This window comes from Pagrus major, chromosome 5, assembly GCF_040436345.1.
Source record: "Pagrus major chromosome 5, Pma_NU_1.0".
Classification (NCBI taxonomy): Eukaryota; Metazoa; Chordata; class Actinopteri; order Spariformes; family Sparidae; genus Pagrus; species Pagrus major.
Genome location: NC_133219.1, coordinates 36,713,271 through 36,727,838, shown reverse-complemented (window position 1 = coordinate 36,727,838; position 14,568 = coordinate 36,713,271). Strand labels below are relative to the sequence as shown.

The 14,568-nt window shown below is 44.7% G+C and overlaps 1 protein-coding gene across 1 annotated transcript; it reads left to right on the top strand.

The window, feature by feature from the left end:
- Window positions 1-364: 364 nt before the first annotated feature.
- rasl10a (RAS-like, family 10, member A) lies at window positions 365-14,299 on the top strand. The gene is made up of 3 exons (XM_073465403.1): window positions 365-580; window positions 11,327-11,451; window positions 14,029-14,299. The coding sequence occupies exons 1-3, from the start codon at window positions 365-367 to the stop codon at window positions 14,297-14,299; spliced, it is 612 nt and encodes a 203-aa protein (XP_073321504.1).
- Window positions 14,300-14,568: the final 269 nt, after the last annotated feature.

The following is a 14,568-nucleotide window of genomic DNA, read 5'->3' as shown; positions in this document are numbered from 1 at the left end:
GGATGTCCCCTGATGAAAAACCAAGAGTTTCTCTCCCTGTGTCGGATTGCAGAGGCAGCGAAGACCTCTCCGTCAGCATGATCGCGGCTGAGCTTTAATTTTTTTTTTTTTTTTTTGAAGCTGCATGCCTTGGAGATAAAGTTTTCCCCCTCCTCTGATGAATCACCCGGCCGTCGGTCGGTTTAATCGCACGCAGTTTGGGTTGATTTGAAAAGAAGAAAAAAAAAAAGCGGCTGGGGTTGAAAAATTCCAGCAGAGCAGCCGACGAAAACGCAGCAGCGGCGGCCAGCTGTGCCTCTTCTGGACGGTCACATCTGTTCGTTGTTGTCGTCGCTGTCCATGGTGCTGAACTCGTGCTCCAGGAATGGTGGAGACGCTGAGTATCGCAGTCATCGGCGCTCCCGGAGTGGGGAAAACTTCTATAATCCGCCAGTTCATCTATAACGACTTCTCGGAGGTGTACACGCCGACCAGGACCAGATATGTGTACAGACCCTCCGTCATACTGAACGGGAACATGTATGAGCTGAAGATTTTGGACGTCCCGCCAATCTCGTCCTTCCCATCGAGCTCCAGTCAGGTATAACTGTCTCTGCGTGAGGACTGATTTGACTTGACAGAGGAGGGTTTACTCAAACCTCACCTCGCCTCACACCTCATCTCATCCATTTCATCTCCACTTCATTTCCCCCCCCCCCCCACACACACACACGTGCCCCCCACCTGCTCACAGCCAATGGCATCCCTCAAAGACACCAGTTTTATTTATTCTCACATCACTATCAGATGTCTCTAGTCTACTAGTTGCTATGGAGACCCGACTGACTTAAAGCATCGCAGAGCTGCACCGGTGAGGAAGGACTGCCAGCTTGCATATTGTTGTTTATTAATCACAACATGTCCTCTGCAGCCTCCTGACAGGTAAATTCACCTGGTTAAACTCTCCCAGTTTTTTTAAAAAATAGAGCACGCTGCCCTTTTAGTCGAGGCCACAGGTCAGATGGCACACCTCATTAGTCAGAGACACAGCTGATTGCAGGTTTGTAGTAGTGTGATCATTATTATTCAGGGTTTATCTCAAGCTTTCTGGTAGATTTTCATCTCGGGAAGTTTTGTCTTTGGAGGGAGGGGAGGCTCACATTAGTTCTCAATAATGCACATTAGAAGCATGACTGGATAATTTAATTGTTTCTCCGGCCTTGAAGAAATATCGCTTCTTTAAGTAATTTAAGCGATGAGAGACAATCCATTGGATTACAAAAAAATGGAATCGGAAAAACAAATATTTTTCGCCTCAATAGAAATGAAGGCAGCCTCCCGCAGATATTCCTTCTTCTCTTTAAAGAGGTCATATTCTGCTTTTTGGGGGTTTTTGCCTTTCCTTTATCGTGTTATGAAGCATTTTTGTGCCTGTTAAAGGTTTGCAAAGTTACTCTCTCCCACAGAAAACACTGCTGAAACACCTGGTTTGGAGTCCAGCCTTAGTTCTGTAACTTATGTGCATCACTATGTAAAAGCCGTTATGTAAATATATATTTTTATATATTTATTATAAAATATATAAGCTCCAGTCAGTCAGCAGACAGTTGCTACTGCTGTAGCGGCGTTATTTTAGATCACACTACCTTGCTCAGCATGACCCGCCCTACTCTGCCTCTGATTGGCTACATCTTTCTCATTAGGTGATGTGCAACTCACAAGATTGAACAGAGGCGAGATGTCTCACTCTGTAGCTAAAACGGAGCGTTGAAGGCACAGTGTGAAGCGAGATGCTGCAGCAATGCAACATATGAGAAAAATAATGTGTTTCTTGAGAATTAAAGTATGTAAACTTATTCCACCAGAACCCCCAAATAAAAGTATGAACCTGAAAAATTAGCATCGTATGACCTCTTTAAACGTTTCAATGCAAACAAAATGTTAAAGGTGCACTATGCAGTTGTGGGGAAGACATTTTAATCAGAGGAGAAACATCTTTATTGACTTTCTTGACTGAATAAACAAACTGTCCTACAAGAACGACACAATGTCATCCTGTTTGACCTCGTTTCAGTCTGAGGACAGCTTGTTTACTCCGTCATGGAACGACATTTAGTTTGTGTTATAATCTAATCAATTTTGTCAATATTACCTTTCTGTGTTTGAGTTTATTTTCTAAAACTACACAGCGCCCCTTTAAAATGATAGCTAGTCAAATCAAAAAGCCCTAAAAAAAACTTCTGTACGGTGTGTTTCTGTTGCTGCTGTTCGTTATGAAAAACCACATGAAGGACTTTGCATTTCAAGTTGAACTTGTCCGTCAGAAGCATTTTTCATGAGTAAATCGAGCATTGATTTCTAATTGTAATCTGCTGTTTTGTAGTCTGATAACATAATCGCGAGTTCGTGATTAGTTCGGCGCAACTGAAAATTCAGTTGTTATCTACTCACCCTCATGCTGATGCAAAGTCAGGTGACAGTTTGTAGTCCACAAAACATTTCAGCAGCTTCAGAGCAAAAACAGCGCTGCAGCTCCTCAACAACAGAAGTAGATGGGGACTTGTTTTGTTTTTCTTACCAGTGTTTTTATTACATTTTTAGCATCATGTAACACTCTGTAATACTCGCTGTACACAGTAAATGCTGTAAGGACAGGAGAAAGGGTAATATATAAAATACATATATGCATCCATATTAAACTTATATACACACGAAAAATACAAACACTTTCTCTGGTTAATGGCCCAACAGAAAAAGCTTAGGCTCTAGTAAGATTTGTCTTGAAATGATCCTCTCGATCAAATCAGTCTATTGATACAGCCCATTAACCATTTATACTGTATTAGTTTAAGATGTGTATCTATTGACATTTTATGAGCACTACCACATGCTACCTTCCAATCCCTCATCTGATATTTCAATTTGCAAGTTTTCTTTCCAGGCGTTCAACTTGTGGGACTTGTTTTAAAAAAGAAAAACATGAACTGGCTCCTTACAGCTCGTCCAGAAGTCTCCAGAAGCCCCTGAGATCCCAAATTGATTTGAGAAGACTTACAACCTTTTTAAAGATGAAGTCTTCACTGTAGCTGCTCGGCTAAAAGCACCTCGTCTGAGGTGGGTGCACAAGCCTGTCAAGGGTTGTAAATAACGTCTTTCCAAATCAATTTGGGATCTAGGGGCTTCTGGGAGACTTGATTTATGCCGGGCGAGCTGTATGGAGACGTCTTATTTACTTTTTCCCCATCTACTTCAGCTATTTCGGAGAGCACTGCACGCTGGTTTTGTTGTGGAGCTCCAGAAATGTTTTGTGGACTATGAAACTCCACCTGACTCTCCATCAGCATCAGAACAAATAACTGAATTTTCCTTTTTGGGTGAACTTATCCTTTAAAGTACAGGCAACGCTGAATATGATTATGAGGCATCAACAGTGTGAAACAGAGGGAGTCTGATAGCAGAAGACTTTTAGAAGATCTCCTCTTGATTTGAGTAACTAGAGCGGCTGAACCCTCACATTACCTCCAGCTGAACTGACACGTTTGACACAGTGTGACGACTGAGGGGTTTGTCCCCATTCACAGCCAGAGGAGGAGGAACACTTAAAGCGACCAGAACCTGTTTCAGTACGAGCATGCGAGTGAGAGATTTGGTGTGAAAGTGTGAAAGAGCCGTGGCCCACTCCAGGCCTCTGTTGCCTCGAGGTGTGTCCGCTGCGGAGAGGCTTTGACGCCATCAAGAATGAACTCTCCAAGGTCACCACACCTGACTCTGCCGCCGCTGCACACTTCCCCTCCTTTCGCTTCCCTTCAGTGTCACGCGTAATAGCCCTCCCAAGAACAGCTGTGGTTATCTGCACAGACAAGGTGCCGGTGAGAAAATGAGATCGGGCCAAGGAGGACGGAGAGAGAGAGGGACAAAAAAAGAAACCCAGCTTGAACGTGAGGCCTTGCTGTGCGCTCAGAAGACTCGGCGATAACGTGGAAAACATCTGACAGGCCGGGCTTGAGAGGCCAGAGCCATCATCCTGTCTGAATTACATGTAGCTGTTCTACTAGATTAAACATTTTGTTTGAGTGGTAAGAGGTCTGCAGAGCGCTCCTTTGTTTCCTGGCCCATGGAGACCCCTCCGTAAAAGACTGATCGAGTTTCTTCTCCTCTATCTGCTAAACGGTGTTTAACCCCCATTAGGGAACGAGTTGGTAGGTGTGAGCAGAAAGCAGGAATAAGACGGCGATGAGTCTCATGAGTGTGGAGGAGTGTTGTGGTGTGTGTCACATGAGAGAGAGAAAAAAAAAAAAGCTTTTAAGCGCACGCACAGCTTGATATCATGTCGGATCACACAGTGTGAACATTTCATGCTCATTTCAGAGCGTGGAGCGGTCTGTTTGGCAGGCTCTTTGTGGAAGGTATACAGGCGGAGGAAACCATTAGCCGAGCTCTGCCACAACATTTCTATCAGACAGATTTATGGTCGCTCGTTGGCTGAGGAATGACCCCGCCAGGGCCCCGCTGTACTTTTTCTGTCCCCGCTCCCTGTCATGTCCTGCCTGTTCAGAAGCACCGCTCTCTCTCTCGCTTTGTGTCCTCCATTCAATGAGAGACGGGGAGACATTTTTTGACTCTGTATTTTACCCCCGTGGGCGCAGAGATGGAGCCCGGGGGGTCAGAGGAAGTGGACACAATGTGAAACCTGATTGAAATGTACTTGCAGTACACTGGCAGATTGAATTAAAGCACAGCTCCCTGCTGGAACACAGCCGGGGAAATAAAAAAAAAGAGCAGCGGAGGAGACAGAGGGAATTTGCTGCAGTCAATTAGAAAAGGTTGCGCGCAGTCTAATGGACACCGAGGAAGTAAAGGGTTACCAAATGTTCTCAGGAAAATTTGTGATGAATAAGCTGCAGAATGGAGTGAGTCAGTACGCCTCCATGCTTACGCAGCGTGGCAATATCTCATCAGTTCAGATTATGTTTGAGAGGAGAACTGTAATGTTCTGGCAGGATACTTGTGACCCCATTTTAACCACGTAGACAGACATTTTTATCCTCTCCCGTGCTGGAGACTGGACCAAGATTTCTACTATCTTACTGCGATGGTGTTATGATTTGTTTGCTTTGCGTTGTGTCTGTTGCTGATAGCATTACATTTAGAGAGCATCTGTTACAGAGTGTCAATAGGATGTGATGACAGATGGATTTAAGCCTGACAGCGGACTCAGAAATGATTTTTCTTGTTCGTTTCTTCTTGTTCTCTCTCTTTTTTTTTTTTTTTTTTGTTCTTGCCATCATGTATCTCCATGACTTCCTCCCACACAAAATGCTCCGCTCTCCCTCTCCTGCTCTTTCTGGACATTTTTCTCAGTTATCGCTGTCGATACTGTGTCTGATAACAAGGTGGAAATTATTGCTTTTCCATGTCACACATTGTGATACTCTGACTCTCGCAGACGCTGTAGAAAATGGGATGTGTGTGCATCTGCAAAGCCTGTAAAGAGGCACACAAACCAGCTGTCAGTGTCAACAAATAAATACAAATTAGACAACTTACAGTTAGTAACAATAGCTACGAAAACTGGCTTCAGAGCCTGGCGCTGGTCTTGGAGGCCTGGGTTGGACATCCATGGATGTATAATCGAGGTGGACGAGGGTGCCACTCAGCCTCGCTTCCAGGTTTGCCCCAGTGGCCACTTGTGGTATTGCAGCAGCCCAAAAATAATTCTCCCTATAGAGCACAATTTCCCTCCAGCTTAGAAAAAGGAAGCAAACCCGCAAAAAAAAACAGAAACTAGAAAAAATCTTATCAATCGTCTCGTCGATCACTCGACTAGAAAGCGAATAGTCTATGCGTATTTCCCCAAAATGAAGAGCTGTTCCTTTAAAAGCTTCTCAACTTGTGTTTGAAAATCATCAGTACATCAGACGTCTTCATATTAATTAAAACAAAGTGCAATAACACCTACAGATATTAATGGTTGCCTGGTATAGGTCACCTGATGAGTAATGGAGTTTCATCCTCAGGGGACGTAATAGATATTAATTGTAAATCCAATGGCGTGGCCTCTGTGTGATATATCTCTAATTGCTCGGCCCCCCTTCCCCCTCCAGGTTACACCGGCCTCCCTCCTGCGCTCGAGTATTGATCCATCACAACCGCTCATATCAGATAACACCAGGGGACGCGACGACGACGCTTCTGTCATAGCCTTCTGCAAAACTGACCGCGGCCTGCCACGGTTGTCAGGGAGACATGTTGTGTTTGGCTCTCGGGGAGCGAAAAGGCTGAGATGCTCTTTTTGTTAAGAAGACCGACTGGAGGATACAGACAGTGGCACCACACTTCACATTCATGCTCCCACGAGCGCACTCTCACATCCTGCAGGCAGCGCACACACAAATAAACATGCCCACACATGCATTTGAGATGTTTATCAGCCGGCGTAGCGCTGCGGTCCTGTTCCTCCTGTCCTTATTTTTGCCTCTTGTTTGTGTTTTGAAGGAGCAGTGTGCTGTTTTGTTGTTGCTGTTCGAAGCCCCTCCTCCACATTTTAAAAACAGGACTTGGATGACAAAGAGATATGAGATGAGAACACGAGCTGCTATTTTTAGCCCCACAGGGATAAGAGGCTGCAACTGAAGCCAATGTGAGCATCTCCCGTCGTCAATAGCCTCAATTATCAGAAAAGGCTTAGCTGCAATGATTGTCAGAACGGGGGATTTGTGTTTTTTTCCTTTGGCAAAAAAAAATAGGTGAATGTTTTGTTTGGATTTCAGCTGTACCGGACATTTCACAACAGAAGTGACAGATAGAAATGACACCTTCTGTGACATGTTTTTCCCCTGCTCTCTGAAAACTGATTCAACCTGGAGAGAGACAGACAAAATAAACACATTTATGCCAGTTTTCACAACACAGCGCCCCCTCCTTACTCCCTCTCTGCTTTCTCGTTTCACTTTTAATGGCAGCGATCTTCGTGCCACGTCTGTCTTCGTGCCTGATCGGCCTCATTATCTCACCACTGATGTGCGAGGCTGTTTTTCCTCCTCGCACTCACCTAGACGAACGAACGCCCCTCTTCCAAATCGAACGAAGGCAAATGATTCCTCGCTGACACAGATGCGTTAACGTTATCGTGATTAGAAGTTACACTAATCATCGCCTGCTCCCTCAGTCACAAATTATCAGCTGATCTTATTTGCACAGACTGCCTGTAAGGTGTATTGATCTGAAAAAAGCATATTTTCTCCGTCCTTGGGCGAAATATAATTAGATTTCTTCTATTTTAAGTTGCACAAGCTGTTGCAGGAGGTGGAAGAAAGAATATAAACGCCACATGGGAAGATGATTTCCATCATATCAGTCATCGCCTCAAAACACTGATACAGACAAGGGTCATATTGGCTCTGTGCTAATTAGAGGCAGAAAAATGAAAGGAGGTCTGATAATCAGCACTTTGATATCTGAGTTTTCAAAGCAACGAGCACACGTCGCTGCCAAACTGTCTGTGCCCGAGGTGCAGGTGCATCAGGCAAAGCAACCAAAGCCAAATTACTAACCACGTCAAGCGGCACGGCTTTGAAATTCACAACAACAGATGAAACAGTGAACAGCTTCAGTGGTGGACGTATATTTGTGTCTCAGTTCTGATAGCTTTAGACACAAATACACTGGCACAGTGCTAACTTAGAGTCTGAGGAAAGATAAACATTTTAAGGGAATATGTTTTAGATGAGCGGCTTCCTGGAGTCCTCGCTGGTTGCTTGGCAACTTCACAGGGACTACAGGTCACTGCATCCGGCCGAGAAATAGGCTGCGTCCGAACTTTCATACTAATGTGCTACTTAGTGCGCTGTGTGTGCGCTTATTTTTGCTACTTTAGTGTGAAACCAGTTGTGTGTGAATCGTGTACTATTTCTGGGGAGATATTACAGCGTGCAAGCAGTGGATACAATTATCCCACAATGCAATGCAGTACTGACAACAGCGACCAGTGTTCGTGTACAGTGCATCGTACTGGCTTACATACATTTTATTGTCTTTCTTCATGGTGTTATTCCAAAGATGAGGATATACTTTGATAAACGTCATTGGATGCTTCAGATCTCATCAATAAAAACACTTTTACTAACTTCAGGTCGGAGAATTAATTAATGCCTAATTTAGCTGTTGGGCCACAGACTGAAGGGAATGACAGCTTGAGTTTACCTCAAATTAGCAGTTAGTCTGAGATGTGGCAGATGTGTAGATATCAAAGATGATAGCAGGACATAAAATAAGCACAGCAGAAACCTCAGATAGGTCGAACCTCTGTGTTTTACCACCGACAGTTAGGGCTGAAAATTACAACAGAAATAAATTAGAGACCATCTTGCGACGAGATCACACCAGCTGCGATGCCCATTACACGAGTGCTCAACGCTCATGGGTCGGCTCACAGCCTTCAGTTTATCTCAGCTGCACACGTATAATGTTTCATGAGTGTGTCTTGCACGGTGCACATCTGTCCACAGACAAACACCTGGAAAAGTTCTCAAAACAGCTTCTGTGGTAGTTCCTGTGAAAATAGGTGTTGATGACTCACAGAGACTCGGAAAGCAAGAAAAAAGCTCCATAAAGTTTCACGTTGCACGATGCACGCTAAGCGATACGTCAGAAAAGATACATACTTCTGTTTGTTGGCACAAAAGTATGTTGAACAATGATACACGTATTCGCTGTGTAGTCCATAGTATGCAATACTGGACACATAACCCTCCTCTGAAAGCACAACTTGCTGTCTTTACACGTCATTTCTTCACACAGATCAAAAACATAATGATATAATGTGTTGAGTAGTGAGCTCTAAATGTCGCGGTGAGCAGATTTTGTTGTCTTTGGACAGAGCCAGGCTAGCTCTTCCCCCCTGCTTCCAGTCTTTATGCTAAGCTAAGCTAACCAGCTGTTGGCTCCAGCTCTCCTCTGTCATATAGTTTGTGCATCTTACAATGTCTTACAATATTGGTTTTGAGTACAGTATCCTGCTAAATGATAAAGAATACAACAGAATAGGATTGGCCTAACCTGCACACAGTCCCTGGCAGTCTCAGAGAGGCTGCAGACCCTTCATTAGCAGTGTGTGTGCACCCCAGAGGTTATGTTGACACCCTGTCTGCTCATCCCTTGATCCTCCCCTGCCTTCTTTTTCATTTCTTCGACATTCTCCCCGGGCCACGTTTGTTTCCAATTTCCCTCCGTTCAGCAGATCTTTTTCTTCCTGTCCCCTTAAGTTCCTCTATTTTCCTCTCTCTCTTTTATTTGACCAAATGCTTATAAATTCATCGCATGCTGTTAGAGGCGGCGGAGGTGGCGGTGGGCGGTGGGCGGTGGGTGGCGGCGGTGGGTTGGTGAGAGCTCTGGGAAACACAGCATGACTAGAAGAATGGGTCAGTGTGCATCTATTGAAGCAACTGTTCCCCAGTAAGGTGCAAATGAACCCACTTGTGCCACGTGTTTTTATTCATCACCATCAAACAAACGATGCTGTTCGCCCCGCTGCATGTGCACGGCATCACAAAACTGAGCCACACTGCAACAGAAGTTGGAACAGTGTTTGTTCCTCGCTCTGCTCCTGACAGAAGGCCCCGTTTGCGTATCTCTGATAAGCTGTAACCTCTGTCACTGTCCTTGAACACGTGCAGCTAGGACACCGTGCAGTGCTTACTGCTGAGCAGTCACCATGTTTTATGACTTCCTTCCCAGGCTGTGAGACTCACAGAGCCCGGCCTTCTCCAGGACTTCATTGACTCTGCACTTTTTTTCCACAGAGGCCGAGCAGCAGAGCAAGACCAACTTTGACTTTGAGCCAAGGAGCTTCGGTATAATTACAGAAACACATGCCACATGCTGTTCATCTAGCTGCTTTCTGCAATTATTGTAGGTACATTATATGCTGGCAGATCTATGAGGCTGTCAGGCACAGCGGTGCTTTGGGCTTAATGGTTATATCAGCATATCGTCTCCCGTTGTGTCAAAGAAAATAGGCTCGACGCGAGCAGGATTATGTCTGGCATGCAACGTTCACCATGCTTATTAGCACGGTAGCATGTATGCTAATCACAACTAAACGCAAAGAACAGCTTCGAGTTTTGCTCGTTTTCAGTCGTAGAAATAGAAACTCTGACCTGATGGTGGCGCTACATGAAACGTCAGAGGATCAGCGAGTAGTGTCGTCACGATACTGGAATGTCTAACTTTGGTACAATACCTCAGAAATATCAATATTCGATACCAAGTTCGATACAACGACAAACTTAAACAAAAAAAAATTAATAAAAGATAGATAACAAGGCTCATGAACTGTGTTAAGGACAACAGCATTTAAGATAAATTCCTTCTGATAATAGTCAGAAAAGTGAGAGAAGACAGCCTATGTGGACAGAGCGCAGGCCCGCCTTCGGAAACAAGAGAGCACGAGGCAGCACAGCTGGTATCGGTACCAATACTGTGGAAAATGAGAACTGAAACAGTTTCAGATATTCAGTATTTATTGATATTGAGGTATTTTTGAATGTGTATCATAGTCATATCAGTCAGTAGTTGTCAGCACACATTTCACTCTGATCCACAAATATCAACCTCACAGTGACACTGGAGGAAAAGTCAGGAGCTCCTCAAAGTCAGCAGGATTCATTGTACAAAAAAGTTAGTGCCAATCCATGAGATATTTCACACAGCTTGAGGATCACCAGATATTTCATTCTGGACTGTAGTAGTGGACCGGCTGATTGACTGACCGGTGTGGAGCTGAAGCTAAAATGTCTGTTTGTTCATTTTTAACAGTTTTAGGGTCACCCTGACCCCACAAGAAATATTATAGTAAAACTACAGGCAGCAGTGTGTCTTCGATCATCCTCCTGTTTTTCTGTTTCTACATATTTCTACTTATAAATTTGATCATGAAGGCTACAATATTGTTTATAATTGAGAGTATTACAGATGACAGAATTGCGGGACTGAGAGGAAAAGAGGTGATTAAAACTCTGTTTGCTCCTTCAGCACCGCTGACATCACCATGGATTTATTGACACATTCAGAGCCCGGGTCGGATCCATAGATTCAATCGCTATTCTATCAAACCTCAGTCAGAATAAAGGATCGGTGAGTCCGGCAGACTGGACTAACATATTCAACTAAACAACCCCTCTGCCCCTGCGTTCTCTCTGCTATTAGGAGACGGCAGGTTAACAAGCGGGGTGCATTTGGGTCATTTAACAAGAGGTATGACATTCACCCCGTGTGCCCCCTCAAACTGCCTCCTGGTCATACTGAGTATCTATTTTTTTGTGTTTCTCTCTGTGTGTCTGTCCTTTAGGAGTGGCTGGATTTGCGCTGCAGAGGCGTCCGCAATGCAAACGCCTACATCCTGGTGTACGACATCTGCTGCGTGGAGAGCTTCGAATACGTCAAGATGATCAGACAGCAGATAGTGGAGCACAGGTACGGGTCAACCGCCGGTTAGCGAACGCACAGCCGCTGACATTCAGCTTGTTTACTCTCACTTGTGGTTTTTCTGACGACATCGCCGCGTCACCTGCCTGGAGACAGTGTGGCAATTTCACAGCCCTGTCGCAAAGCTGTACAATTACACGTTTGTCACCGTGTGACAGTGACAGATAGTCTGCCGCTGGTGATATCTTTTAATTCAGGACACTCCGCCCTGCATCCTGACAGTTTTAGAAATGACATTTGATTCTGCCGTTGCTGCTTGAGAGCCAGCGAACATGTCACCAGTGATTTAAAGGCGACCTATCATGCTTCCCCCCCTCTTTCCTTCAGTGTCATACAAGTTCATGTGCATGTGGAAGGACTGAAAGTTTAAAAGGTCAAACCTCTCTCCTACAGAAAACACTGCTCCTGGAATGCCTCTTCAGTAGTCCCGCCCTTTATTCTGTGACTTTGTGACATCACACCACGTCACCATGTCACACATTTGCATAATTTATGCCTAGCGGCTACTTTGGCATGTAGGAAGCGATTTAACACAGCTGCTGTGTTGTTGTTAGCGGTGCTGGCTCAGGCGTGTGTGAGCTGACCAATCAGAGGAGACTAGGTATTCAGGAGGAGGGGCCTTAAAGAGACAGGAGCTAAAAAAGAGCATTTCAGACAGAGGGGGGATACAGTGCTGCAGAACTGGACAGTGTGAGATAACCGATGTGTTTTTTTTTTTGCACTAAAGCTTGTAAACCTATTCTAGTAGTAACCCAAAATAAAATTCTGAACCTGAAAATGAGCATAATATGTCTCCTTTAAAGCCTAGCCAGACCAAGGACAGAGTAGAGAAGCACAGTACAGGAGGGTAGGCGATGATATGTTGAAGGTCTTTTGGCCGGGGAACCAATACAAGAGCCACAAAGGACTCAACACTTGAGTGAAAACAGACCGAAGGAAAGGCATCACCTGCTCCGTCACCCTTGCAGTCGGCACCACCTGCATATATTTACATACTGAAAGGTGCAACGAGTGGCCTTGTTTGTTCTGCTATGTCCAAACCACCACTGCGCCGATAATCTTCACCCTCTCCCTGCTGTTCCAAATGTGTTATCATGAACGTTTATGGCCCATGACAGAAAACCATTACCACCAGCAGCTGGGGGAAGAGACGCAGGGTGAACGCTAGAGAAATGGAAAACAGGAGAAATGTGTAATCATCGGGAAAAAAGATGTGAGGTCAGACGGGAGGAGGGAAGGAAAAGAGCAGCGAAGGGAAAGATACTGTATGTTAACTGAATTCATGAATAATGGAGGCTGTTAAAGCACAAGGTGGCTTCTTTTTTTTTGTTGTACTGATTTATAATATTTCTCTAAAATGCTGACAAAAGCCATTCAAAACCAGAATAACCTTATTCCTTCTACTCTATTCTTTGTTAGCCCTCTAGCATGAAGCCCATGACAAGGTCCATCAATCCTTTATAGTTTCACAAAAGACACCCGCACACATACGGTACATCTTGTTCTGCTGAAATACACAAGCTGGAGCAGAAATGCGAGTAGATATTTTTAAGGCTGTTATGTGAGCACAACCTGTGAAGAGGAGAAAAGTGAGATGATTCCTGCGATGTTGTGTTTTTTTTTTTCCAGCCCTACATCTTTAAGGACTTCGCCTCGGGGCTCGAGAACTGTACCGTTCCTACATTTCTCTCTGTGTCTTCCTCTGTTATCTGTCCATCTGTCAAGGCAGACGCGCAAATATGCATAAAGCATGCGAGTCCTTGTCAGAAGATGAGGCATGATGTAACAAAAAAGAAAAGGTTTATTCATTGTAAGAGGGAGAGATAAATTGTTAACGCAGCAGCTTTAAGAATTTATGCGTCAGCTGACATTGAGCTCTGTGCTCACGGCTCCTTCAAGTTTCATAATGAACCAGATTTAATAGTCCTCATTGAATTCAGCTTGACCTTCTTTCGCTTTCAGAATGTTATTTTTCTTCATGAAAAACAATAATTAAAGCTTTCAGCTCCACCGACTTTGGCAGCCAATCAAACAGAAAGCCTACAAAATATTAATCTCATTGTTATAAATCCGATTTTATATAATCAGCCTTCTTTCCATCAAAGTATTTGCTCTACAGTTTAATCCAGGATTTACTCTTGTAACTAATTTTCTCTACATCGTTCTCTGTTTTTTTAAGTGGAGCGCCAGATTGGATTTCCAAGTCGCCACCAATGAGGTGTTGCTGGAAACGGCCGGACCTGATGACGTCCTCCTGGATGTGTTTTCTCATTAACACTGCAGGATTACAAACACAAGTCCTGAATCTCTAATTAATGCCTACCTCTGGCTTGCCGTACAGTTTCACACTTACAATAATGCTGTAAACCAGTCGCTGCAGAGTGTGGTGGGAGGCCCCTTGAGCCTGTGAGCTGTAATCCTCCAGTCCGCCCCCGCACACCTCAGAAAGGAGGAAAAACTGCACACAGACATCTTGCATACGCCCAGGCAACCACTGTGACAAACACCGAGATGATAACTGTGCTTTTTGAAATGAACCTTTTGTCTTTTTTCTCTTCCCTGCAGGGAAGGCAGCAGCAGCGAGGTGCCAATCCTGGTGGTGGGCAACAAGAGAGATCTGCAGCGACAGCGCTTCATGCCTCGCAGGGCCGTGTCAGTCCTGGTGAAGAAGACGTGGAAGTGCGGTTATGTGGAGTGCTCTGCCAAGTTTAACTGGCACGTCGTCCTGCTCTTCAAAGAGCTGCTGGGCATCGCCGTGGCACGTGGCATGCGCCAGAATCACACCTCAATCCGTCTGCAGGGGGCGCTACAGAGGAATCGCTGCACCATCATGTGACCCAGAGAGCTCCCTCCACCCCTCTCACCTCAGGAGCAGAGCGGCAGTGGAGAAAAAGGACTTTTTATCTAAATGGCTGGAAAATATACCCCGTGGCCTCCTGCTTTACTGAGCTGATTTTTCATAATGAGGTTTATTAGACTCTTTGCGCTGTAAAAGACACTAAAAACGTTCACACAAGGTCATCCAACCACTTCCTAGTCCAATTCTACCAAATGTTTAGATGCAAGGAGGGAGGTAGACGAAGAGAAAAGCAGGTGAAAACACAA